Here is a 24,517-nt window from a genome sequence, read left to right as displayed (position 1 = left end):
TCTAATTCACAATATTCCTTATGGGAACAAATTCGTTCAGTAATGGCATCTGAACATACTTCTGGAATGAAATAATATTGTAAAGCAGGGGTCCACTGTACTAGGGGGAGAGAGCACAACTTTGTAGTACTCAGAGTCATTGGCCAGGCTTCAAACACCTTTTATTGTACAGCAATAAAGGGATGGAACAGACTGCCCACACATGCCAAAGCCAGTCATAGCACGAACCAGTTCAAGAAGAGTGCCAAAAGGTGTCTGATGAATGTAGCTACAGAAAGGGAGGGGAATGATTTTCTATTTTTTAGCTAACATACGTGCAAATTTGGCCTTATTCCTAGTAATGATCCTCGTATTGTAGATAGTCTTAATGACCCTCGTGTAGTTGATAGTCTTTTTAGTATGATAATAAGATGTTATCTTCATTATAGAATAATAAGAAAACATTAGAACCTTTATATTATAATAATAAGGTAAAAGGACCCCAATGGAAATAAGTCGGTCTGTCTGACTTTTTTGGGTTATCCGAGGTTCTCTACACATATGCTGCTATGTATGATAATTCTATGTAACTGTATTTGTGTATACCTGAATAAACTTACTTACTTACTTACCCATAGAAACACTTTCCATCAATGGTCCCTGAAAGTTAGAGCTCCTCCCATTTCCAAACATCCAATGCACAACCATGAAAACACGAGCTACGATGCGTGCACATAAAATTATAATCTTTGTCATTTAAATTTACACAGAGGAAGTGCAATATGAAATCCTTTACTAAAATTTTATAAATCTTTTAAAGAATGATGTTTTATAAAGCACATAAATGGAGTTTGGAGGTAGGTTGGTAGACAGCAACCACCCAGGGAAGTACTTACCATCCTGCCAAGTGAGTAAAAGGAGAGCCTGTAACTGTTTTACATGATGGTAGGATTGCTGGTGTCTTTTGTCTGTCTCACAAACATGCAAGAATGGAGGTACGTCTTGCTACTTCTACTTACACTTAGGTCACACGACACATACATGTACATGTTTATTTATACACACTCATCTGAGTTTTCTTTGATTTTATCTTAATAGTTCTTGTTCTTTTTGTTTTCCTTTTATATTCATGGGGAAGTGAAATAAGAATCTTTCCTCCATAAGCCATGCGTGTTGTAAAATTCAACTAAAATGCCAGAACAATGACCTAGTGACCCCTTTTCCCGTATAGCCTACTAAAAAGAAAAAGAAGAAAATTGTCAAAGTGGGATGTCTGAATGTGCGTGGATGTTGTGTGAATGATAAGAAAGAGATGATTCTGGATGTTATGAATGAGAAAAATGTAAGTAGTAGGTTGGTAGACAGCAACCACCCAGGGAGGCACTACCATCCTGCCAAGCGAGTGTAAAACGAAAGCCTCTAATTGTTTTAAATGAAGGTAGGATTGGTGGTGTCTTTTGTCTGTCTCATAAATATGCAAGATTACAGGTACGTCTTGCTACTTCTACTTACACTTAGGTCACACTACACATACATGTACAAGCATATATATACACACCCCTCTGGATTTTCTTATATTTTCTTTCTAGTTCTTGTTCTTGTTTATTTCCTCTTATCTCCATGGGGAAGTGGAACAGAATTCTTCCACCGTAAGCCATGCGTGTTGTAAGAGGCAACTAAAATGCCAGGAGCAAGGAGCTAGTAACCCCTTCTCCTGTATAAATTACTAAATTTAAAAAGAGAAACTTTCATTTTTCTTTTTGGGTCACCCTGCCTTGGTGAGATACGGCCGGTTTGTTGAAAGAAAGAAATATTATGCAACGAATTCGGAAAGTATAGTAGTACCAACGCTCTTATATGGGTGTGAAGCTTGGGTTGTGAATGCAGCAGCGAGGAGGCGGTTGGAGGCAGTGGAGATGTCCTGTCTAAGGGCAATGTGTGGTGTAAATATTATGCAGAAAATTTGGAGTGTGGAAATTAGGAGAAGGTGTGTGTGAGGGGAAAAGTTCAATAGATAGGAGTAGCGAGGAAATATATAGTAACAATAGTTTGATTGCCGGCTACTTGTTAAGGTAGGGTAAGTCTAGCTCCCGCTATTCTCCCCTTTTTCCCCCCACCCCGAAAGTGATAGTTTGATTGCCGGCTGCTTGTTAAGGTAGGGTCAGTCTAGCTCCCGCTATCCCTTCCTCTCCCTCTTCCCCCCCCCACCGAAAGGTGAAGTGTGGGGCTCCGGCCAAACAGTAATCACTCGACTCACAGCTCCCAGCACTACTGTAAGTACATGCCTGCTCATATTCTAGTGGACTTATTGGTTGAAAGCTTCACTTTTGACCAATAATAAACTTAGTCCTTTCAGTATGGCTCTGTTAACCCTTTGAGGGTCGACAGGCCCTCTCCGAAACTCGTTCTCAGGGTCGGCCAAATTTAAAAAAAAAAAAAAATTATTTTTTCTTATGAAAAAATAGAGTTTTTTTTTCTAAACATTATAGGATAAACAAAAAAAATTTACCATCAATACTTACGGAGATATGGATGCATGAAGTTTGCAGAAAATGAGCCGCGTATGGCAACAGCGGCGACTGCCGCTCACCCGGTAAACTTTAGTTTACTTGTATTTGAAGGTTTGTTGTTTTTTTCACTATTTTATTTTTTCACATAACTTATGTGGCCTATGAGACCAAAGTAAGGTGCAATGTACATATATACACTCGTTGTATACAACACATAAGCACACAAACATAATTATCAATATATTGTTTACAAAACTTGTTTACAAAAACAAACAATACAAAACATTGTTTATTATTATTGTTCTATAATATATATACCAATATACAGTCACTGAACATATTCCTATTAGTTCTGCAGCTTGTGGAACTCTGAAACATGGTGTCATACACAATGGTGTTTTATCTTTCTCCCTCATTCTATCTCTTTCAATCTGTCTCTCTCTTTCTATCTGTCTGTCTATCTCTGTCTCACAGGTACACATAAATACAAGTATACATAGTATAAATTACCTAGGATAACCCAAGAAATCCAAACAAAGTGCTATACTCTGCTTGAAGATGTGAGTAAAAGTGATGACACAGTCTTGTGGCTCTCTGAGACAGAGAGCTAGACGGATAGACAGGGAGCTTGACAGACAGACAAATAGACAGACAGAAATGTTAGTGTACCAGTACCAGTGTACTAGTGTTCCACCCTCCTCCTCCTCTTCTTCCTCTTCCTCCTCTTCCCCCTACTCTTCCTCCTCTTCCCCCTACTCTTCCTCATACTCTTCCTCTTCCTCCTCCTCCTCTTCCTCCTCCTCTTCTTCCTCCTCCTCCTACTCTTCCTCCTCCTCCTCTTCTTCCTCTTAAGTTAATTTTAAGCCAGCCCGTAATGCTATGCATAGTATAAGTGGCTTTGGCATACTGCTCTTACCTGTATTTGTTGTACCTCTGTATGTGTGCTCAAATTTTTAAATAAATAAATAAATAAATAAATAAATAATCTTCCTCCTACTATTCCTCTTCCTCCTCCTCTTCCTCTTATTCCTCTTCCTCCTACTCTTCCTCTTCCTCCTCCTCCTCTTCCTCCTCCTCCTCTTCTTCCTCTTCCCCCTACTCTTCCTCCTTCTCCTTCTCCTCCATAGTGTAAATTACCAGGAGTCGGCAGCTGTCAAAATGACATTGTCTCATTACTCACTCCCCCTCCCGCCTGTCAAAACAATGGGGTCGGATGTTGCTTCCCCCTCCATTCTATCTAATTATCTTTCTCCCTCATTCTATCTGTCTGTTTATCTCTGTCTCACAGGTACACATAAATACAAGTATACATAGTATAAATTACCTAGGATAACCCAAGAAACCCAGACAAAGTGCTATACTCTGCTTGAAGATGTGAGTAAAAGTGATGACGCAGTCTTGTGGCTCTCTGAGACAGAGAGCTAGACGGATAGACAGGGAGCTTGACAGACAGGCAAATAGACAGACAGAAATGTTAGTATACCAGCAAAAACAAAGGGAGGGCGATGTTCATCTCATCTTTTGGTATCAGCTCTACCCTCATTTACCCTCATCAAACGTCAGCACTTATCAGATGTTATCTCCCCTTATCTTGTTACTGTCATGGGTGAACATTTATTATTACATATTATTATTATTACCTATTATTATTATTATGTATTATTATTATGTATTATTATTATTATGTATTATTATTATTATGTATTATTGTTATCATTACGTATTCTTCTTCTTCCTCCTCCTCCTCCTCTTCTTCCTCCTCCTCCTCCTCCTCTGCCTCCTCCTCCTCCTCTTGCCTCCTCCTCCTCTTGCCTCCTCCTCCTCTTGCCTCCTCCTCCTCTGCCTCCTCCTCCTCTGCCTCCTCCTCCTCCATTCTTGGAACAAGTTTGAAGAGCTTGTAGTTCATAATCACTATCACTATCATCACCAATGCTCACATCTGAGTCTGGGATTTTGGAAAATAGGAGTTTCCTCTTTGATTCTGGTACAACTGAACGTGAACAAGACGGCCCAGCACCAGAGGTGGAAGGCTGTGGGTTGTCTGGGTTTTCCTCACTATTACCCATATTATGGTCATTAGTTTCGGTCAAAACCTCACCAGAACCTTGAAACTCATCTTCACTGTCACTTCCATCTGTATTAGAACTGTCACTGGGGAACAAAAGTGTCCCAATTCGCCGAGGAGTGAGGAACTTCTTACCACAGGGCACGGTGGAAATTGTGTACTATGATGGCATTCCCACAATGCACCACTGGGTCCCAGATTTTTTTCCTACTGCGCACACCCACCACACAGACCCATTCTCTCACATCTAGGCTTATCAGCCTTTTCCTGCGAGATTTGAGGCCGCTAGAATTTATGCGTACTAGTACGTCAAAAACCCCTACGCGTAAGACGTACTAGTACGACCAAAACCCTCAAAGGGTTAAATGTCTTAATAATCACAACGTCTTTTAGGTATTGTACTTATCATGGAGAGTGATTTCTTAAGCAGTGGGTAACCTGTCTCTCTTTCCAGCTTGGAATGACAGAATGGGTCACCTGCCAACCAACGAGTAGAATTGAAGGAGACGGACTAACGTCCTGAGACGTCCCATGTTTTATCTACTTACCTGTGCACATGTATGAAGTTGCAGGACGTAACCCCTCATCATTGCAGCGGTAAAGAACCTGCTTTCCTGTCATCTGGATAGATTATTTACGGCTATAGACTGTGAAGAACGAGCCGGTGGGTTGTCACCAACACCTGCAACCCCCCCCCCCCACATCATCAGCAACGGCTACGATTTCAACAACACGCAGTGTCACCAACACCAGACACCCAAGCTTTATATATATATATTAGCGTTGAATTCAGATATCATTTATATTTTTCATTTTTCATTTTCTTTAATGTAGGATCAATATTTCATATTTAAGTGTTTTATATTTTATATTTTTTAAATAATAAAGTGTTTATGTTTGTCAGTTTTTGTTCTTTTTCTATGCATTAATTTTCCTGAGGAGGAGCCAGCCTTAGTAATACTGACTGAAGTTGTTACAGGGCTGAGTAAGCCTTCACAGTGTGGCATTAATAAAAGTATTAGTCAGAGGGCTGAAGAGGGACCGTTGAGGCGGTGTGGTCATTTAGAGAGAATGGATCAAAGTAGAATGATGTGGAGAGCGTATAAATCTGTAGGGAAAGGAAGGCGGGGTGGGGGTCGTCCTCGAAAAGGTTGGAAGGAAGGGGTAAGGGAGGTTTTGTGGGCGAGGGGCTTGGACTTCCAGCAGACGTGCATGAGCGTGTTCAATAGGAGTGAATGGAGACGAATGGTATTTAGGACCTGACGATCTGTTGGAGTGTGAGCAGGGTAATATTTAGTGAAGGGATTCGGCTAAACCGGTTATTTTTATATAGCCGGACTTGAGTCCTGGAAATGGGAAGTACAATGCCTGCACTCTAAAGGAGGGGTTTGGGATATTGGCAGTTTGGAGGGACATATTGTGTATTTTTATACGTATATACTTCTAAACTGTTGTATTCTGAGCACCTCTGCAAAAACAGTGATTATGTGTGAGTGAGGTGAAAGTGTTGAATGATGATGAAAGTATTTTCTTTTTGGGGATTTTCTTTCTTTTTGGGTCACCCTGCCTCGGTGGGAGACGGCTGACTTGTTGAAAAAAAAAAAAATTAATGAAGTTCAAATAATGCCCTTCAAAGTCTTAGGATATTACATTACCTGAGTTATTTCATCCCACAGAACTCTGTTATCAATAGCTGGATCTATAAAACGACTGACACACTCTTTATATGCTTCGAGAAGAGATCTTGCACCATTAGTAGGAAATCGCTCTGAAAAACAAATATTTGCATTTAGTAAACTGGGTTTTAATTAACAGACTATGGTAATGCCCAGAAAACTAAGGGTGCCTTTTTTCATCGAGCTCCTGTTTGCAAGAGTGTTTCCGCAGCAAGGATCTTGAATATGAATCTATACTCCCTTAACATGATAAGGGGATTGAAGGATGTTCAATATCATCAGACTTGTAAATTTGTACTCTCAAATCAGGGGTACCTTTGACAGTGGAAATCATGCATGACTAGGTGTCCCTCACTTTTTTGTGATAGATGAATTCCTGGCCAATGGCACACAAAGTGAACTGGAAAAAAGTGCACCCATGATAAGATGTAAAAGACAGGGATTTGTTATGAAACTTTCAAATTACACATTTCTTGATTAGTGTTTATCAAAAAATATGAGTTCATCACTGTTATGACTTTGATGTCGTAACTTGCATCAAATGGTCAAATACTGTACAAATAATATGAGAATATTAAAAAAATTGAGAAAAATAGAATTCAAAATTCACTCATAATCCCTATACAATATAAAAATAAGTTAAAAAAATTTACATTTCTTTACTATTACCTGTTAAGTCATTCTGGAGATTATTTTCCCTGCTGCCTGGTCTCAGATCAGGCCGCCTAGGTTGGAAAGGAAATATTACAGGATTAACCCTTAAACTGTTCAAACATAGATCTACGTTCACGTGCGTAGCGCTCCGACCTTGATTTTTCCCACTTGAAAGCATATTAAAAAAACATAGATCTACGTTCGGAGCCCCCCACACGTGGACGTAGATCTATGTTTGGACAGGGTTAAGGGTTAATCCTGTAATATTTCCTTTCCAACCTAGGCGGCCTGATATGAGACCAGGCAGCGGGGAAAATAATCTCCATAACTATTGGCAGAGAGCATGCATAGTTCCTTTGTATAAAGGCAAAGGGGATAAAAGAGAGTGCAAAAATTATAGGGGGATAAGTCTGCTGAGTATACCTGGTAAAGTGTATGGTAGAGTTATTATTGAAAGAATTAAGAGTAAGACGGAGAATAGGATAGCAGATGAACAAGGAGGCTTTAGGAAAGGTAGGGGGTGTGTGGACCAGGTGTTTACAGTGAAACATATAAGTGAACAGTATTTAGATAAGGCTAAAGAGGTCTTTGTGGCATTTATGGATTTGGAAAAGGCGTATGACAGGGTGGATAGGGGGGCAATGTGGCAGATGTTGCAAGTGTATGGTGTAGGAGGTAGGTTACTGAAAGCAGTGAAGAGTTTTTACGAGGATAGTGAGGCTCAAGTTAGAGTATGTAGGAAAGAGGGAAATTATTTCCCAGTAAAAGTAGGCCTTAGACAGGGATGTGTGATGTCACCGTGGTTGTTTAATATATTTATAGATGGGGTTGTAAGAGAAGTAAATGCGAGGGTCTTGGCAAGAGGCATGGAGTTAAAAGATAAAGAATCACACACAAAGTGGGAGTTGTCACAGCTGCTCTTTGCTGATGACACTGTGCTCTTGGGAGATTCTGAAAAGAAGTTGCAGAGATTGGTGGATGAATTTGGTAGGATGTGCAAAAGAAGAAAATTAAAGGTGAATACAGGAAAGAGTAAGGTTATGAGGATAACAAAAAGATTAGGTGATGAAAGATTGAATATCAGATTGGAGGGAGAGAGTATGGAGGAGGTGAATGTATTCAGATATTTGGGAGTGGACGTGTCAGCGGATGGGTCTATGAAAGATGAGGTGAATCATAGAATTGATGAGGGGAAAAGAGTGAGTGGTGCACTTAGGAGTCTGTGGAGACAAAGAACTTTGTCCTTGGAGGCAAAGAGGGGAATGTATGAGAGTATAGTTTTACCAACGCTCTTATATGGGTGTGAAGCATGGGTGATGAATGTTGCAGCGAGGAGAAGGCTGGAGGCAGTGGAGATGTCATGTCTGAGGGCAATGTGTGGTGTGAATATAATGCAGAGAATTCGTAGTTTGGAAGTTAGGAGGAGGTGCGGGATTACCAAAACTGTTGTCCAGAGGGCTGAGGAAGGGTTGTTGAGGTGGTTCGGACATGTAGAGAGAATGGAGCGAAACAGAATGACTTCAAGAGTGTATCAGTCTGTAGTGGAAGGAAGGCGGGGTAGGGGTTGGCCTAGGAAAGGTTGGAGAGAGGGGGTAAAGGAGGTTTTGTGTGCGAGGGGCTTGGACTTCCAGCAGGCATGCGTGAGCGTGTTTGATAGGAGTGAATGGAGACAAATGGTTTTTAATACTTGACGTGCTGTTGGAGTGTGAGCAAAGTAACATTTATGAAGGGATTCAGGGAAACCGGCAGGCCGGACTTGAGTCCTGGAGATGGGAAGTACAGTGCCTGCACTCTGAAGGAGGGGTGTTAATGTTGCAGTTTAAAAACTGTAGTGTAAAGCACCCTTCTGGCAAGACAGTGATGGAGTGAATGATGGTGAAAGTTTTTCTTTTTCGGGCCACCCTGCCTTGGTGGGAATCGGCCAGTGTGATAATAAAAATAAAAAAAAACTATTAACCCATCACAATTTAAAAAAAAAAAAATTATCTTCTAAAATGGTAGAAAATCTTTTTTCTGAAGGTTATAACACCAAAAATGCAAAATTTGATGGAAAACTTACAGAACTGCATAAGCAAAATGTTAGTGGTTTATCTGGAGAGTTTATCTGGAGAGAGTTCCGGGGGTCAACGCCCCCGCGGCCCGGTCTGTGACCAGGCCTCCTTAGGTCAGTGTCCCAGGATGCGACCCACACCAGTCGACTAACACCCAGGTACCCATTTTACTGATGGGGAACATAGACAACAGGTGGAAAGAAACACGTCCAATGTTTCTACTCTGGCTGGGAATCGAACCCAGGCCCTCGCCGTGTGAAGCGAGAGCGTTAACCACCAGAGCCTGGTGGGCAGAATTTACATAAGTGATTTTTGCTCACTTTGAGGCCTATTTTAGGCCAATTATGTTGCTCAAACTAATCAAATTCCTGGCTATTTCATCAATATGCCTTCCATTCTATTGACTGAGTGAAAGAAACTGCTATTCAACTATTTTACTACCCTATAAAACACCCAGAATTTGGTAATTTGACTAATTTTACACAAAATTCAACAAATTCAAATTTATAAACAGAATCCAAAATAAACACTGTGGGCATTCCAGCAACTAAAGCAATCTTTCCTCTGTTCACTAATAATGTCACCAAGCCTTTCTTATATAACACTCACCTTCCTTTTTCAGTCCATCACACAAAAGATCAAAGTTGACTAATAAAATATAACTAAGAATGATTAGTCATGGTTTAGGCTATCCCAATAACTGAAACAGATCTAGTAAAAGCCCATACACCAAATGCAGTGGGATAATGGGGCCCCTACTCTTCCTCAGAAAAATCATCAAAAATCTAATATTTTCAACACTTTGAGGCCTATTTGAAGCCAACTTCGATCTTAAATCAGAAATGGCTGAGGCCAAGAAACAGCCAATAAAACAATGAAAATCACCCTAAAACATACCTCAAAGTTGCTACCTTAAACCAAAGACAAGGTCAGAGAACAGCTATTTCCATCATGCACTGCCAGGGGCAGGACTTTTTTTAAATACTCTGCACATCCACAGCACAGACCCATTTTCTCATGTCTAGGTCAAAATTTACAGATCACACCATAATTGAAGGCACTATGATTAAGATGAAGATCTACCTGAGCAACAGTTAAAGGGTTAAGAAGCACATACAAAATAAAAGGTACGTGTATTGTGAATGTAAGCATGTTTCCATGTCATACTCATTGAAAGGACTGCTGTAGTTTCCTGGATGATTGCAGTCTACCAACTTCTTGTCATATTTAACAACAACAAAATAGCTATAAGCCAAAAATAAATACAAATGGTCAAAAAACAACTAAGGAAGAAATAATTAATAATCATCCCTTTTACCCTGCCTGCCTGCCTGTTTCCTCCTCCTACCACCACCAAACTAGTCTGTCTTTGTCTGGACTGAAGTGCACACATTTTTATTTTTTCTTTTACACAGGGTTTGACAAGTTTAAGGATCCCTATCTTTATTGACAAGCTATTTACAGGTTAAGGATTCCTACCTTTATTGGCAAGCTAAGATCTGTTACCTACATCAGCTCATTTGAAAGCATTTTTATTGTTATGAGACATACAAGTAGGGAACAGGATGAAATTGGAGCCATCTGTGGGCCAGCATTTTCATTTGATCAACTGACTATCTCGTTGACATCATTATACTGTATGAATGTGTTCCACACTTGAGTCATCCTGGGTATATATGATCTCAGATGGAGTGATGTTCTGGAGAAGGGTACAGCCAGAGTGAAGTTGCTGCTTTCTGCCCATCTTGTGGCATAAAAGCTTGTTTCACACTGTCCTCGAAGTGGATCCAAGTGTGGTACTTTGACAATATTGGCTTTGTACGTAACAGTAAGGCCACCCACATCCCTCCTATGTTGAAGGCTCTGCTGAAATGACAGATCTATCAAGGATGGGTCCAGGCGAGAGATGAGACGTCTTGCTCTGTTCTCTACTCTGTCAAGCAGTCGCAGATGAGAGGGGGAGGCAGGTAAACCAAGAAAGTGGAGCATACTCAAGGTGTGAGCGTACTTGTGCCTCATACAGAATCTTGCAACCCCTACTGTCAAGCAGATGCGAGATACGGCGAAGTGCTGTAAGCTTCCTGGCTGCCTTGTTTGCAAAATTTACAACATGGTTCTTCATGGTTAGTTTGGAGTCAAATTTCACCCCAAGGATATCAACGTCTTCTCCAGGTGCCAACACCCTCACATTCATCCTTACTACTGCACCAGCATTACCATCATGGTGCCTAGAGACGATCATCATTTGCGTTTTCTCAGGTGCAATTGTTACTTGCCATCTATTTCCCCAAGCTGATATAGCTCACAGCTGGTGATTGATGTAGCTTAGAGCAGTTGGCATTTCTTCTCTTGGATAAGTGAATGTCAGTGTACAGTCGTCTGCATATGCATGTGATTCTGGGATGAGATGAAGAAGGTCGTTGAAGTAAACATTCCATGACAATGGTTCCAGCACGCTTCCTTGTGGAACACTTGCCCCAATAGGATGTCTTGCTGATTCAGTTCCATTGAGAACTACACTTAGAGATCTACCATGAAGATAATCACTGAGGAGACATAGCGTAGAGCCTGCAAGTCCCAGTGCTTGAAGTTTTGCTAAGAGGCCCTGGTGCCACACCCGGTCGAAAGTGCCAGCAATGTCCAGTGCTACCACACAGCTGACTTTGGATTCATCCAGTGACTGGTGCCACTTAGTGGAGAGGTTTAACAACAAATCAGCAGCAGAGTAACCTTTCCTGAAGCCATATTGACGATCACAAAGTAGTGAGTGGTAGTCAAAAAACTCTGTCATTTGTCTTGAGATTATTGTCTCAAGGATCTTACCAGTGATTGACAGGAGTGACACTGGTCTGTAGTTGCTGATTTCTGCTCTGCTCTTCTTTTTGTGAACAGAGACTACATTTGCCTCTTTCCATAGAGAGGGCCATTTACACTGTACTAGGCAGTGCTGAAAGATGCGAGTTAGAGGTGCTGCTAGCTGGTCTACACATCTTCTCAGCAATCTTGGGCTCAACTTGTCTGGGCCCACAGCCTTTTCTTGATCAAGCGATTTAAGAAGGAAATGCACCTCCTCCTGCCTTATTGTCACCACTGACAGTTTTGACACAGTTCTTGCAGCTAGCCAAGGAGGGTCCCTTGCTGGATCAGGAACTTGCATTTTGGTAGCAAAGTGTTCAGCAAAGAGGTCCGCCTTCTCTTGACTACTAGTAGAGGTGGTCCCATCCTGTCGATTTAGAGGTGGAATGAGTTCATCCGGCAGATAACCTTGTCTGTCCTTGACCAGGGACCACCAGGTTTTGGAGCCTACCCTACCTGATGCTTAGCAATGGCCAACTTTTGAACGTCACCCATATGCCTACAGGCTTGCCTGTGCAAGTTCCTGTTATAGGTGGTAGGATGTATCTTATACCTTCGCCATGCTTTGTACTTAGCAGTAGCAGCCTCTCTACAACGAAAGCCAAACCAAGGCTGATCTGTAGGCTTCGTCACATATTGCCGGTGTGGAATGTGTTCTTGTTGTAGATTAAGGATGTGTCCAGTGAAGGCTTTCACTTGGTTGTCAACATCCCCTTGGAGAAGAGCATTCCAATCGGTGGTGGCGAGCTCAGAGCGAAGGGCTGGCCAATTACCTCTTTCCCATAGCCAGGTTGTGCGTGTGGACTCCTCACCTTGTTCTGTTGGGATCTTAAGTGTCATAAAAACAGCCTTGTGGTCAGACAATCCAACATAGCCGAGGGGTTGACAAGTGACTATGCCTTCTGCCAGATCACTCACTACTGGGTCAAGGGAGGAGCCAGAGATGTGAGTAGGGAAATCAACAAAGTTTCTCATGTCAAACACTGCAAGAAGGTCATCAAAGTCCCTCTGTATAAGGTGCTGGTTGAGGTCACCAACAATTATGATATGTTGACAGTTGTGTAGTAGGTTGATAGACAGCAAACCACCCAGGGAGGTTCTACCATCCTGTGGTAGTAGGTTGGTAGACAGCAACCACCCAGAGAGGTACTACCATCCTTTGGTAGTAGGTTGGTGGACAGCAACCACTTAGGAGGTACTACCCTCCTGCCAAGTGAGTGTGAAACTGAAACCTTTAATTGTTTTACATGATGGTAAGATTGCTGGTGTCTTTTTTCTGTCTCATGAACATGCAAGATTTCAGGTATGTCTTGCTACTTCTACTTACACTTAGGTCACACTACACATACATGTACAAGCACATATATACACACCCCTCTGGGTTTTCTTCTATTTTCTTTCTAGTTCTTATTCTTGTTTATTTCCTCTTATCTCCATGGGGAAGTGGTACAGAATTCTTCCTCCGTAAGCCATGTGTGTTGTAAGAGGCGACTAAAATGCCAGGAGCAAGGGGCTAGTAACCTCTTCTCCTGTATATATTACTAAATGTAAAAGGAGAAACTTTCGTTTTTCCTTTTGGGACACCCTGCCTCGGTGGGATATGGCCGGTGTGTTGAAAGAAAGAAAGAATAAGAAAGTTTTTTTTTTTTTTGTCAGAGTAACCTAACTTCTTCTGGCTGCATATTCATTTTCTTTTGACTTGTTGCAAGACATATAAATTGAAAACCAACTATAGAATTTCCTTCAGGAAAGGCTTGCTGGATTTTCCACACAAATCTGTTTTCTCTCTACTCTATCTTTCTTATAAATGTTAAGATAAGTAAGTTTAGAGTGATTTAGAGATATTGTTTTAACAATAAAGTGATGCTGGGCTTGTGTGATTGTTTGAACAAAACGTGCATAGCAACCACCCCCTCCAATTGTATAAGAGTGAATTTTTTACTGCATTAAGGAAATTCCTAAGACAAACAGGGTTGCTGCATATAAATGAATTCACACAAAGTGAGGGAAACCCATACAGAACAGCATATTTATAATACCATAGTGAAATTTTGATGGTATGGCAAAGGTGATTGTATTTAACCCTTTCAGGGTCCGTCCCGTAGATCTACGGCTTTACGTTCAGGGTCCAAACCGTAGATCTACGCCATGAGCTCAGCTCACTCTGATAAACTGTGAGTGGTACATTTGGGCCTAGATATGAGAGAATACATCTATGTGGTATGTGTGCACCACATAAAACAGATCCTGCAGCACACTGTGTATAATGAGAGAAAAAAAATGAAATCATGATTTTTCGATTAAAACAGCAACTTTGCAGTGCTTTTTCGTATGCTTTTTATAGTTGTATTTGCGATTTCTTGGTCTCATTTGATAGAATGGAAGACATATTACAGAAATAGAGATTATTTTGATTGGTTTTAGCACTGGAAATGGCTTGAAACTGAGCTCAAAGTAGCGGAAATGTTAAATTTTTGCCGATATTCAAGAGTAAACAAACGACCTCACACGTCTAATACACGTCAGCTGGTGGTCTAATATACATTCACAAATATGGTGATGATATTTATACAATTATTACAGTATTGCATAACAGTAAATCTTCTATTTTTTGGTGTGAATAAAAATTCATTATGTGAATAAAAAATCAAAATGGAATTTATTTGTAAAGCCTCAAAACATAACTAATGAACAGAGGAAATGTTAGTTTAGTGCCAGGAATGCCTACATTGTTCATTCTGGACCCTATTTTGAAATTGGAATATTTTGAACTTTGTGTTAAATTGGCCAAATTAACAATTTCCGATCACTTTATTTTGTAGTTGAAACAGTTGACTTGGCGATTTCTTGTGCTCAATCGATAGAATAGAAGTAATACTAGTGAAATAGCTAAGAATTTGGTTGATTGGAATAATGTAATTGGCCTAAAATGGGAGTCAAAGTCGGCAAAATCGCCGATTCGTAAATATCACTGACACATCAAAATTTGTGAGAGCATAATTTCATCAATTTTCCACCAAATTTCGTACTTTTTGTTTTATTACCTTCACAAAAAGATTCTCTACGATTTCATAAGAAAAAATAACAAATTTTTTTTTTGAAAATTCTTGGACACTGGTGCGTGACTCCAGATTTGGGCCTTGGACCCTGAAAGGGTTAACCTTTAACTTAAATTTTTAAATTTTGTTATATCAAGGGTTTACTATACATATTATGAATATTTATTATACCAAATACATTTAATGTTTTTATGAATAAATAACCTCTTACCCATTTTGACAGATCGTCCTTTGTGCTTCTCATAGTACTGGCGGCGCTGAGGGACATACTTCACTAGCTCCTCAAGATCTTTTCTGTAGGCCATAGAACGTGGTTCAACATTTGGTATGAAGTTGTAGTCTACTGTCGTCTTATACATGGTCACCATATTTCGCCATCTTCCCTCAACCATATTTATGGTGAATCTAAAATATATTATCACTTTTAGAATGTTGTATTCTTCACTTTGTTTGAAAATCTCTACACCATCCTTCAGGCAAGAGGCAGGAAAAAGAATCAATGTACTAGCCTGAACCTCATTAACATTATCCAAAGCCTCACAAGAGGTCTAACATGATTGCCTGTGCATGGCCCCTATCTGAGTTGTTGGGTTGAAGAGTTGGGTCACATTATCTGAACTTCAGAATAACACCTCAATCTTGTTTAAAATGGTTCATTCCATTTAAAATTTATGTACAGTGCATTAGGAAGAAGGTGATATATGTCAGATGCAATAGCTGTTATTATCATAAAGGCAACAGTTGAGACCATTACCAGCTTCTGTATATCAGTTAGATTCAGATTAGAAAATTCTCCTCAATCATGACTTAATTGGCAAGATGACAGTTATAGGATTTTGCAACTGAGATTGAATCCCATGTGAATGACATGTATAAATATGCAAAGCCCACAGTTCAGTACAGATTTAAAAAAAAATAGGAGATACATGTAGTTAATTAGATATCAACAAACCTGTGTCCCTCACTGTTTAAATTTTCTGTTATTTTCTCCCATCCACTGTATCCAATTCTGATGATTTTATTTTTTTGGTTTTCTAGTTTAACACGATGCATCTGTTTAAGAAGACTATGAGTGGCATCTTTATCCCAGTCACCTGCAACAAACAATATCAAAAGTTTAGGAGATTCTACTTACGTCAACATTTATGTATTAAATGCACGAGGATGTGTGATTTATGTGCTCAAAATTTAACCAAAGACTGGAAAATATGAAATTTCACATAGAGGTTACCATTTTACTTACATAGCAATTTTTTTTTTACCATACAGCCAGATCAACCAGGCTGTGACAGATATGTGGGGTTGTGGGCCACCAGCAGCAATAGCCTGGCTGACCAAGCAAGCACCAGACTCAAAACTCATCAAAGGTATATCAAAGACCATTTCCCACCAAGGAAGGGCAACCCAGAAGAAACATTTTCACCATCATTCATTCAAGTGCTGCTTTGTTTTGCCAGAAGCGAGCTGACACCACAGCACAGATGATCCTCTGAACTGCAACGTCCTCACTCCTTCTATAGAGTGTAGGCGCCATAATTCCTACCTCCAGGACTCAAGTCCAGCTAATCAGTTTCCCCTGAATCCTATCATAATATTACTTTGCTCATGTTCCAACAGAATGTCAAATCATAAAAAATCACTTGCCACCACTCACTTCCATCTAACACGTTCACAAAAGCCCGTCATTTTAACCATTTCACTATCTCATCAACAGATCTACATCAGTGATGCCAGGGTCACTGATGTCAATCTACATCTTGAGCTCAGCTCATTCAGGTAAGTTGTGAACAGTAAATTTTGGCCTAGGCATGAGAGAATGGGTCTGTGCTTTTCCCATCATACACCCAAGTGGTGTATGATGGGAAAAAGCAAAACTGACCATGTCTGGTTTAAAATAGTGTCATGTAGGTGTTTTCTGGGATGTTTTTCCTGGTTTTATTGGATGTTTCTCATAACATTTGCTAAAATTTAAGACAAATACTTACTACTGAAATAGAGATAATTTGGTTGGTTTCAGGACCAAAAGTAGCTTGAAATCAGCCTCAATGTAGTGGAATTATTTGATTTTTGACAATTTTCCTGAAGACAGTTAAGGCATCATTCCCGGTTATATTTTATACTCTGAGAAACAGGGTGAATCCTCAATTTTTTGTGATGACGAATTCAAAACAGAGGGCAAGTTTAATATGGGGGAGTCCTGAGGATAAGATTAATGAACAGAGGAAAAATACAGCTTTATTACCTAGAATGTCTACAATGTTTATTGTAGACTCTTATTTTTAAACAGGAATTTTTTGAGTTATGTATAAAATTGGCCAAATTACCAACTTTTATGCATTTTATAGGTGAGCTCTGATAGTCGAATGGTGGGCTTTTTGTGCTCAGTCAATAGAATGGAAGGCTTACTAGTGAAATAGCAGAGAAATGAGCAAAGAAATTGCTGATGCATAAATTGTTCCCAGACAGCTAATTCTGCGCCTGCATAATTCCTTAAGTGGACTAAGGCATTGAGAATTTAGGTAGCTTCCCAGGAAGCTGGCTAAATAACTTGAGTTTGATCTCCAGCATGTTATTTGCTTCAACTCCCTAACTGTCCAAACGGGCTCCAGGATGTACTACGTCCCCATGGGAAAACAATGGGCACACTACCACACCATGTGTGGTACTGTATTTATTGTTGCTTCATAGGCGAATAATTTTCATTACTATCACTGGACTGATTATTGATTGCTAGGAAATCAAAGTCCACATCACTATACTCATATGTTCCCAAGCCATGGGAGACTATGAGCTTTTGGTTAAGGTGTGGTGGGCACATTCTAGACGAACCAACCCCAGATAGATGGTTTTAGGTCACTGGGGTTTTCAGTGCTATTTCCAGCATCTCGTGTATCAGTTTCCATTACTAAACATTCAAAGCTAAAGAATTCGTCCTTGGTTCTGTAATCCTCATTGTTACAGCTGTCGCTGGAAAAACAATACCCATTGAGGTCACCTGGTAGCAAGGCCTTTGGACCTGTGCAATATGATGAACAAGAGTACATTAAGATGCCATTCCTGTAATGCACTGTGGAGACCCAATTTTTTTTGTATACTGCGCACACTAACAACAAAGACCTGTTCTCTCACTGTTAGGCCTATCAAGCCCCTCATGCCAAATTTGAATCTGCTATAATTTGTGATAGATCTATATAAGCAATCAATACTGTAGATCTACGGACAAAATAGTAAAAGGGTTAAGAAGAAACCTGACAAGTTTTTGAAGCAAGTTCCTGATCAGTTGGTCTGTGGTACTTATGTCAAACTACACGGTGAAAAGCTCTGTTCCACAAGGCACAGGACTCGCTCCCATCTTGCTCCTCATCCTCATATCTGACACAGACAGGGATATAAGCCACAGAACCATGTCTTCCTTTGCAGATGATACCCGAATTTGCATGACAGTGTCCTCCATTGAAGACACTGCAAGACTCCAGGCGGACATCAACCAAATCTTTAAATGGGTCGCAGAAAACAATATGAAGTTCAATGATGAGAAATTTCAACTACAGTGGAATCCAGGTTTTCGTCTTTAATCCATTCCAGAAGGTTGATTGAAACCAGAAATGGACGAAAATCGAAGTAATATTTCACATGAGAAATAATGTGAATCCAATTCATCTGTTCCATACACCCAAAAATATTAACAAAAAATACATTTTATAGAGAATAACTATAGTTTTACATACAGAAAACAATGAGAAATAAATATAAACCACTAATTTTAATGGATAAATGAACATTTAAATCACTTTTACCTTTATTGAAGACTCTTGTTGGCATATTCTTTACAAGATCCACATGCAACTGCCTTGCCTTTTCGCAAATTATCACCTCCACAACACTATCTCCCACTAACTGTTTTTCATTGATCCACACCAACAACAACTTCTCAACATATTTGATTGTTTGCCATCACTACCACCCTCTACCACCATCACTACCATCCTCTACCACCATCACAACCACTACCACCCTCTACCACCATCACAACCACTACCACCCTCTACCACCAATGTTTCAGATGAACGCGTGGAGTATTGTTCGTTGAACAAGTGACAGAGACAGACAGTCACATACGTGTGAACGGCCGCATCCCAGGCAGGCAGATTCATCTGATATGGACAATTTCCGAGTAGAGGTATGAAACCCAGGGTAAAATTTCGCCCATAAAAGTGGTCAAAATCCGAATTGTATGATGTCTGCACCGGACGGAACCCGGGGTTCCACTGTACTCCGACAAGGAAAATGTGAGAAAATTAAAACTATACTGGAGTATAAAACAAATTCCAATCACACAATAGAGCAAAAAACAAATGTAAAAGACCTGGGAATGATCATGTCAGAGGATCTCACCCTCAAAGACCATAACACTGTATCAATCGCATCTGCTAGAAAAATGACAGGATGGATAATGAGAACCTTCAAAACTAGGGATGCCAAGCATACGATGACACTCTTCAGGTCGCTTATTCAATCTAGGCTGGAATATTGCTGCACACTAACAGCACCTTTCAAGGCAGGTGAAACTGCTGACCTAGAAAATGTACAGAGAACCTTCATGGCACACATAACTGCAATAAAACATCTCAATTACTGGGAACTCATGAAGTTCCTCAACCTGTACTCCCTAGAATGCAGGCAAGAGAGATACATTATTATATACACTTGGAAAATCCTAGAGGGATTAGTACCAAACTTGCACATGAAAATCACTCCCTATAAAAGTAAAAGACTTAGCAGATGATGCAATATCCCCCCCAATGAAAAGCAGGGGTGCCACTAGCATGATAAGTGACAACACAATAAGTGTCAGGGGCCCAAGGCTGTTCAACTGCCTCCAAGCATACATAAGGGGGATTACCAATAGACCCCTGGCTGTCTTCAAGCAGGCACTGGACAGGCACCTAAAGTCGGTGCCTGAACAGCCAAGCTGTGGTTCGTACCTCGTATTGTGTGTGGCTAACAATAACAGCCTGGTTGATCAGGCACTGATCCACCATAAGGCCAGGTCACAGACTGGGAAGCAGGGGCATTGACCCCCAGAACCCTCTCCAGGTATACTCCAGGTATACACTGAGTGAGCACCAACACCCTGATTCATCAGGATGTTAACAAGGGATGCCTGGTCTAGGACCAGGGCATGGGAAAGATGATTCCTGGACCCATATGCTGTACAAGAAATCTAAGTTGAGGGGGGTTAAAAAAAAAAAAAAAAAGAAGAGAGAGAGAGAGAGAAGTCATGATAACCTCTTATAAGATTATAAAATGATACCAGAAGATATATAAGGGATATATCTTAGCACCATTAACATAGCATGCAAGAGGCTACAGTTTTAAAAACAATAAGGAAAGGACACTAGAATACACAGTGGTAGATAGCTGGAATGCCATCCAAAGAAATAGTGAATGCTAAACTATTGAAAATTGAATACAATATATGACAAATTCAATAATGAAAGTGGAACACCATAAGCACTGCTCGACTCTTTTAGTAAAACAAAGTTATTACACAAAAATACTTCACATACCAAAGAGCTCATTCATCTCATCAAAATATTCACATTTCTTCTTAACCTCATGACAGTCATTATAGTCTACCGTCCATCGATATTTCTGTAAAACCTCCCTCCATCTCATCCGAAGCTGTAAAGAATAAAAGAAAAGTTGGTTGCACAGGGTATGGAGATACCAACATGATGTGGAAATTGCACCCATATACAAAGGTACAATATGACATTTATTTAAAGAAACATTTTGCCACAAGCGACTTCTGCAGGACTGAAGCTGCTGCTCATGGCAAAATAATTCCTTTAACTCTTTCATTATCTCTTGCTTAAATCTACATTTTAAGAGCAATGCCCTAAAATATGATGTGAGCAGTAAATTTTGGCCTAGACACGAGAGAATTGGTCAGTACAGTGAATGTGTACAGCATAAAATAAATCTTGCCCTATGCAGCACATGATGGGAAAAGCAAACCTCCAACCTTGTGTTTGATTTAAAATACAGGATGGCCCCACTTAAAAGGCAGGTTAGGTTTCAGGCTACCACTGTAAAGTAAAAATCGCCAAAAAGTGAATCACCCTTTTCTCACTTTTAAATGCATATAAATGCCTAACAACATTTTTACATTATCATATATTAAGTTAGCAAGAGAACATAAAAAAAGTAAAATGCACATACAGAACACTCATTACAGTAGTGCCCCATTTTATGGTGCTCCGCTTTACCACAATTTGTTAATGTGGACATTTCAAATTATGACCAAAATTTCATTTATATGGCTCTCTGATTCGCTATTACAGCGTCCACATGCAACTCTGTCTAGTTACATCCTCCATAAGCTCCATGTCTCTCGATTATGTCTGGAAATTTTCCAGAATTTCAAGTGTTTTAAAGTTATTGCATATATTATATACACTCTGATAATTATACTTATGTGTATGCATAGTTTTAGCATTCACACACTGTGCTGGTATGCAGGCACACATTAAAATCACTAAGAGTGTGTCAATAGTGTTGAAGGTGTAATTACAGTGGACCCCCAGTATTCGATATTAATCCGTTCCTGAGAGCTCATCGAATACCGAAAATATAGAAAAGCAAATCAATTTTCCTCATAAGAATTAATGGAAATCAAATTAATCCTTGCAAGACACCCGAAAATATGAAAAAAAAATTTTTACCACATGAAATATTAAGTTTATTGCAATAGAATAATTACAATACATGTAACAATAATAACAATAGAATAATTGACACTTACCTTTAATGAAGATCTGGTGATGATTGATGGGATGGGAGGAGGGGAGAGGTGTTAGTGTTTAGAAGGGGAATCCCCTTCCATTAAGACTTGAGGTAGCAGGTCCTTTTCCGGGGTTACTTCTCTTCTTCTTTTAAAGCCACTAGGACCAGCTTGAGAGTCACTGGACTTCTGTTGCACAACATATCTGTCCATAGTGGCCTGTACCCCCCGTTCCTTTATGACATTCCTAAAGTGTTTCACAACATTGTCAGTGTAATAGTCACCAGCACGGCTTGCAATAGCTGTGTTAGGGTGACTGTCATCAAAAAAGGTTTGCACTTTAAGCCACATTGCACACATTTCCTTAATCTTTGAAGTAGGCAACTTCTTCAATTTCTCTATCCCCTCCTCCGAAGCCGTTTCCTCAGGTCTGGCCTCTTGCTGTTGAAGATGATCTAGCAGCTCATCAGTGGTTAGTTTTTCATTGTCCTCCTCCACCAACTCTTCCACATCCTCCCCACTAACCTCCAACCCCAAGGACTTCCACAATGCCACAATGGATTCCTCAACTGGCATAGGCTTCTCAGGGTTAGCCTCAAACCCTTCAAAATCCCTTTTGTCTACACATTCTGGCCACAGTTTTTTCCAAGCAGAGTTCAAGGTCCTCTTAGTCACTCTCTCCCAAGCCATACCTATAAGGTTTATACAATTGAGGATATTAAAGTCATCCTTCCAAAACTCTTTTAGTCAGTTGAGTTTCTGTGGTCACTACAAAGCACTTTTGAAGCATAGCTTTTGTGTACAGTTTCTTGAAGTTGGAAATGACCTGCTGGTCCATGGGCTGCAGGAGAGGAGTGGTATTAGGAGGCAAAAACTTGACCTTAATGAAGCTCATGTCCCCAGAAAGTCACTCTGCTAAGTATGTAGGATGACCAGGAGCATTGTCTAATACCAGGAGGCACTTAAGGTCTAATTTCTTTTCAATTAGGTAATTTTTCACAGTGGGGGCAAATGCATGGTGTAACCAGTCATAGAAAAAGTCCCTAGTGACCCATGCCTTACTGTTTGCCCTCCACAGCACACACAAATTAGCCTTGAGGACATTGTTTTTCCTGAACACTCTGGGAGTTTCAGAGTGATACACCAATAAAGGCTTCACTTTGCAATCACCACTAGCATTGGCACACATCTACAGAGTAAGCCTGTTTTTCATAGACAGGGAGTGCCTTTTCCTCCTGAGTAATGTAGGTCCTGCTTGGCATTTTCTTCCAAAACAGGACTGTTTTGTCACATTTAAACACTTGTTCAGGTTTAAATTCTTCACTATCTGTGTAATCCTTGAATTCCCTCACATATTTTTCAGCTGCATTTTGGTCCAAACTGGCAGCCTCACCATGCCTAATCACACTATGTATGCCACTACAATTCTTAAATCTTTCAAACCAACCTTTGCTGGCCTTAAATTCACTCACATCAGCACTAATTGCAGGCAATTTCTTTACCAAATCGTCATGCAACTGCCTAGCCTTTTCACAAATGATCGCTTGAGATGCTATCTCTTGCTATCTGTTTTTCATTTATCCACACCAATAACAGTCTCTCAACATTTTCTAGCACTTGCGGTCGCTGTTTCGTAATCACAGTTGCATCTTTTGCAAAAACAGCTTCCTTGATTGCCGTTTTCCTGGTCACTGTAGTAGAGATGGTTGATTGGGGTTTACTGTACAACCTGACCAGCTCCGACACACGCACTCCACTTTCATACTTTGCAATTACAGTGGACCCCCGCATACCGTCGCCATCACATAACGTACAATCCGCATACCGCTCGCTTTTATCGCAAAAATTTTGCCTCGCATACCGCTCAAAAACCCGCTCACCGCTCTTCGTCCGAGACGCGTCCAATGTGCGCCCTTAGCCAGCCTCACATGTGCCGCTGGTGGCATTGTTTACCAGCCTGCCTCCGCGGTAACATCCAAGCATACAATCGGAACATTTCGTATTATTACAGTGTTTTTGGTGATTTTATCTGCCAAATAAGTGACCATGGGCCCCAAGAAAGCTTCTAGTGCCAACCCTACAGCAATAAGGATGAGAATTACAATAGAGATGAAGAAAGAGATCATTGATAAGTATGAAAGTGGAGTGCGTGTCGCCGACCTGGCCAGGTTGTACAAGAAACCCAAATCAACCATCGCTACTATTGTGGGCAACAGAAAGGCAATCAAGGAAGCTGTTCTTGCCAAAGGTTTAACTGTGTTTTCGAAACAGAGATCGCAAGTGATGGAAGATGTCGAGAGACTCTTATTGGTGTGGATAAATGAAAAACAGCAAGCAGGAGATAGCGTTTCTCAAGCGATCATAAGCGAAAAGGCTAGGAAGTTGCATGAGGATTTAATTAAAAAAATGCCTGCAACTAGTGATGATGTGAGTGAATTTAAGGCCAGCAAAGGTTGGTTTGAGAGATTTAAGAAGCGTAGTGGCATACATAGTGTGATAAGGCATGGTGAGGCTGCCAGTTCGGACCACAAAGCGGCTGAAAAATATGTCCAGGAATTCAAGGAGTACATAGACAGTGAAGGACTGAAACCTGAACAAGTGTTTAATTGTGATGAAACAGGCCTGTTTTGGAAGAAAATGCCAAGCAGGACCTACATTACTCAGGAGGAAATGGCACTCTCAGGACATAAGCCTATGAAAGACAGGCTTACTTTGTTGATGTGTTCCAATGCTACTGGTGATTGCAAAGTGAAGCCTTTATTAGTGTATCACTCTGAAACTCCCAGACCGTTCAGGCAAAAGAATGTCCTCAAGGAGAATTTGTGTGTGCTGTGGAGGGCAAACAGTAAGGCATGGGTCACTAGGGACTTTTTCTATGAC

The 24,517-nt window shown here is 40.4% G+C and overlaps 1 protein-coding gene across 1 annotated transcript in view; it reads right to left on the bottom strand.

Annotated features, from left to right (window-relative positions):
- The window catches only part of LOC128690051 (uncharacterized), a gene marked incomplete at its 5' end in the record, with an annotated part of 211,826 nt that overhangs the window by 124,153 nt on the left and 63,156 nt on the right, over positions 1 to 24,517 (bottom strand). Inside the window, 4 exon segments of the mRNA XM_070088516.1 lie at positions 6,210 to 6,322; positions 15,062 to 15,255; positions 15,803 to 15,944; positions 20,421 to 20,535. Coding sequence (XP_069944617.1) covers positions 6,210 to 6,322; positions 15,062 to 15,255; positions 15,803 to 15,944; positions 20,421 to 20,535 — 564 coding nt within the window.

The sequence above is a fragment of the Cherax quadricarinatus genome, chromosome 25, assembly GCF_038502225.1.
Source record: "Cherax quadricarinatus isolate ZL_2023a chromosome 25, ASM3850222v1, whole genome shotgun sequence".
In the NCBI taxonomy this organism is placed as follows: domain Eukaryota; kingdom Metazoa; phylum Arthropoda; class Malacostraca; order Decapoda; family Parastacidae; genus Cherax; species Cherax quadricarinatus.
The sequence above is the reverse complement of the archived record's forward strand: the minus strand, read 5'-3'. Positions and strand labels throughout refer to the sequence as shown.